Here is a 3,827-nt window from a genome sequence, read left to right as displayed (position 1 = left end):
TCAGCCTCACACCCTCTCTGAGTGTCACTCCAGTCCCCTGCTCTGGATATCCTGATGATGATACATTTTCTGCTTCCTGACCTGTGCTCCCTGCCTGATCTGCTGGTCAGGGATCCTAGTAGAGATGATATCTTTTATTAGACCAGCAAGATTTTTGCAAAAAAAATTTAATTGCAAGCTTTTGGGCACAAACACCCTTCACCAGGCATCAGAGAAAAGATTGTAAAAATTCTCCTGGGTGGAAATGGAAGTTCATATTTCATAGGATTTCACAGAGGAGTCAATAGATGGAAAACTCCTCTGGGCAGGCAGTTTGTAAGCTTTCAATTAAAGAGGATTTTTTGCAAAAGTCTTCCTGGTGTAATAAAAGACATCATCTCTACTAAAAACCCCGATTGCTTTTTGCTCTAGACCAATACAGCTATAACCTGGATACCTGACCTGCTGCCCTGCTTTCTGGTTCCCTTCCTTATGTTGCGGTGTGTTCCTTGCCCCCTCTTCAATCTGCTACATGCCACAGGCTGGCCACCCCTGCTCCAGCACATTCAGTTTCCAAAAAGGTGAGTTTCTCAAAGGTTCTATCTATACTTCCTAGATGGGACTGAACTACAAGCAATAGGTTTGATAATCAGAGCTTATAACTGCAAGTTCTCAAAAAAATTAAATTTGTTATTACGTCAACAGACACTAATCAAGCCAGCATCATCTCCTCTGACTGTGCATGCATCATCAATTCTTATATAAGAAAACGTGTGATAGCATATCATTCTGTTACTTGTCTCTTCAGAAGACCCCCGGTCTGCTGTTTTCTGAGGGCATAAGTCAGCAACACTGTGCACATGTCTCTATGGTTCTTCCATATCCCCACTGAGGTACCTGAGCAAGACACAATCTTTAATATTCTTAGCGTACTTACAGTACTTGCCATGATACATGGGGTGACTGACCAACAGACAAGGTGAGTAACTTAAGGTCACAGAGAAAGTCTGTGATAAATCAAGGAACTAAATCAAGGTCTCTCAAACTGGTCCCTTCGTCCCTTTTCTGCTCCTGAATAATATGGGTTCCTAGACAAAAAGGACAAATTATATATGATTTTATATTGTGTTTAACAGGCCCCATGCTTCTGTCAAGTACATGTGATGTCAAAAGAGTTACACCACAGTGAATGGGAGGAGAATCAGGCTTCAGCTTCCAGCCACTAGATCTTGTTCTACCTTTGCTAGATGAAAAGGGCCCCTGTAATTACATATATAATTGTATAGCCAGGTGTACCGCAAATTAAGCCTCATGTCCTACCTAAGTGCCAATTCAACCTCCTTCCCCTACCCTATCTGCTGCCCTGATTTCTGTTCCCTGCCCTGTGCTTCCTACCCAATCTGCCGCTCTGCTTTTTATTCCCTACACAAGCTGTCACTGCTCTGCCTGCCCCCTCTCGTTTCTGCCACGACACGGGTTGACCATCCCGATGTAATTTAGTGTAACCCTTACACTTCTCTTTGACAAACTAAGCAGACTGAGCCTGTCTATCAGGCAACACAAGCATGTTTTTCCATTTATCACTCTCATAGCTGTTCTCTAAACACTTTTCAATTTATTACAGGACAAGGATTTTTATGGCATCTTTTACTTGACTGACTGTATAGTTGGGAGAGCTGCTGGACAAGCTTTCAGGCATCAAATGCCCTTCTCCAGGCCACTCAGCTCTCCCAGCTATGCAGCTGGTTTAATAAAAGATGCCAGAAACCATCTTTGCCTCTCATACATTTCCTGGGACATCACAGCTCCACAGCACTCCAGCCCTACTTCAATTTATCAAAATTCTTCTTGAAGTTTGGATGCCAGAACTGGGCAGAGAATTCTAGCAATGCTCACAGCAGTACCAACTATAGAAAGACTAAAGCTATATAGAACAGGAATAAAGCCCATTTTTTAAAATACACATAAGAATGGAGATCAGCTCCCTTCTGATAGCCACAGAAACTGAAGCCCTTGGCACACGTTCATTTTATGGCACAATGGGATCTGATCCTGGATCCCAAAACGCATGCCTTCTACCATGCCACATGTATGGCAGGGCTCCCCCTGCACTTCCCCTGTCAGTCCCAGAATGGGAATTGACAATCAGCTGACTGCCAGTCCCCACCCCAGGACTGTCCTAGGGTTGGTTCAGGACTCTCTTGCCATCCTAGGACTGCACCAAGTATCAGCCGATTGTTGCTCCCAGCCCTAGGACTGCACTGGAACTGGTTTGAGACTCCCGTGCAGTCCCAGCACTGGGATAGACAAAAGCTGACCATCATTACCCATCCCAGAAGAGTGTTGGGCTGGCTCTGGTTACCCTGCTATACATTCAATTTAAAGCACAATGAAAACCAGCTACGAAGTGTTATGCATCTTCTGTGGAATACTGTTGTGGCTGGTTTCCTGTTGTGCAAGCCATTAATTCTTTACACATGTGGCAGGTTACTATTTATGACAATTAACAGCTTAACTGTGTCTTAATTGTGACGTGTGCCAGGAGCTTAAGAGACCTTAAAACGTATTTGAATGATAGAAGGATTCTACCTTTAGATTTCAATGGACTGCAATCTTGTCAGATAATTACCTCTGAAAGAGATGCATCAACCTTGGAAGGCACTTTTAGGTCCAGCCATGGCTGGTAGTTTTCCAGAACCAGAGCAGGTCTGTAAAATACAGAATACAGAAAAGAGTTAACATAACACTTAAGAAAAAATTCTACCAGCAAGATATAAAATGCAACAAATGTTAAGATAAGAAATGCCACACTATTTGACTTACCTGTGCCTCTTGCATTTGACCTTGCCACATACTGCACAGCTGTGACCTTGGGGAAACAGTTCCTGCAGTTCCAACTGCTAAAAGAGAAAGGATTTAATAAGAAGTTTTTCTTTCTTCATCATACCCGCTACCTCACTGCACTTATGAATTAGCCAATTTGCTTTTACTGTATGCAATACAATTGATCAGCATTAAATATCACCCCCCCACCCCCACCACAAACACAACTTAGCAAAGTACTAAAGGATAAACAACTGAGTTTAATTAAAGGATTACTTGGGCTGCTAGCAGACACGAAAAGCAAAACAAAACACACCGCTTTACTTAAAACTCACCACACTCCTGCACTGAGCCCACCCCATGCTGGGGGTCCAGACAGGTGGCAGAAAGCACTAGGAGCAGGGGTATGCCCTCCTAGAGATGTGAAGGCCCAGAAAAAATAAAACACAAAAAAGTTCCCCCCCCCCGGAATTTTTTTTTTTCCTGTGAAATTTTTTTTTTAAAAATTAAAAAGAAAAAACTCCTATGAAATACTTTCTTTTAGAATGATGATTCTAGGCCTTTGACACCGTCTCCCACCCCATCCTCATTAAAAAACTAGGTGACTGTGGCATTGATGCCTACACAATCAGATGGATTGCATATTGGCTCAAGAGAGTCATACTCAGAGGGTGGTGGTGGTGGACGGGTCATATTCAACCTGGGGGGAAGTGGGCAGCGGCATCCCCCAGAGCTCAGTCCTTGGGCCTGTGCTGTTCAATTTCTTCATCAGTGATTTGGATGATGGGGTGAAAAGCAACCTGTTTAAATTCGCTGATGATACCAAAATTTGGGGTGAGGCGAGCACGCTAGTAGGGAGGGAAAGATTGCAGCAAGATCTGGATAGGTTACAGGAGTGGGCTAACATAAACAGGATGCGTTTCAATACTGACAAGTGCAGGGTGCTGACCCTTGGGCAGTAGTAACCAGCACACACTTATAAGATGGGAAACTCCCTTCTTGAGAGCACGGAGGCAGAAAGGGAT

General features: G+C 43.7%; 1 protein-coding gene across 6 annotated transcripts in view; it reads right to left on the bottom strand.

Moving 5' to 3' along the window:
• The window catches only part of SNX14 (sorting nexin 14), a 152,241-nt gene that overhangs the window by 130,171 nt on the left and 18,243 nt on the right, over positions 1-3,827 (bottom strand). For 5 of the 6 annotated variants that reach the window (XM_019520390.1, XM_019520388.1, XM_019520386.1 and 2 more), the window contains 2 exons: positions 2,803-2,876; positions 2,609-2,687 (listed from right to left, as the gene is read on the bottom strand). In XM_019520390.1, coding sequence (XP_019375935.1) covers positions 2,609-2,687; positions 2,803-2,876 — 153 coding nt within the window. Of the gene's footprint in view, positions 1-2,608; positions 2,688-2,802; positions 2,880-3,827 lie in introns of all 6 variants that reach the window. The other variant, XM_019520391.1, reaches the window with a different exon arrangement.

The sequence above is a fragment of the Gavialis gangeticus genome, unplaced genomic scaffold (genome assembly GCF_001723915.1).
Source record: "Gavialis gangeticus isolate Ggan-Ray unplaced genomic scaffold, GavGan_comp1, whole genome shotgun sequence".
Lineage (NCBI taxonomy): Eukaryota > Metazoa > Chordata > Crocodylia > Gavialidae > Gavialis > Gavialis gangeticus.
This window is presented reverse-complemented; position numbering and strand designations above follow the sequence as displayed.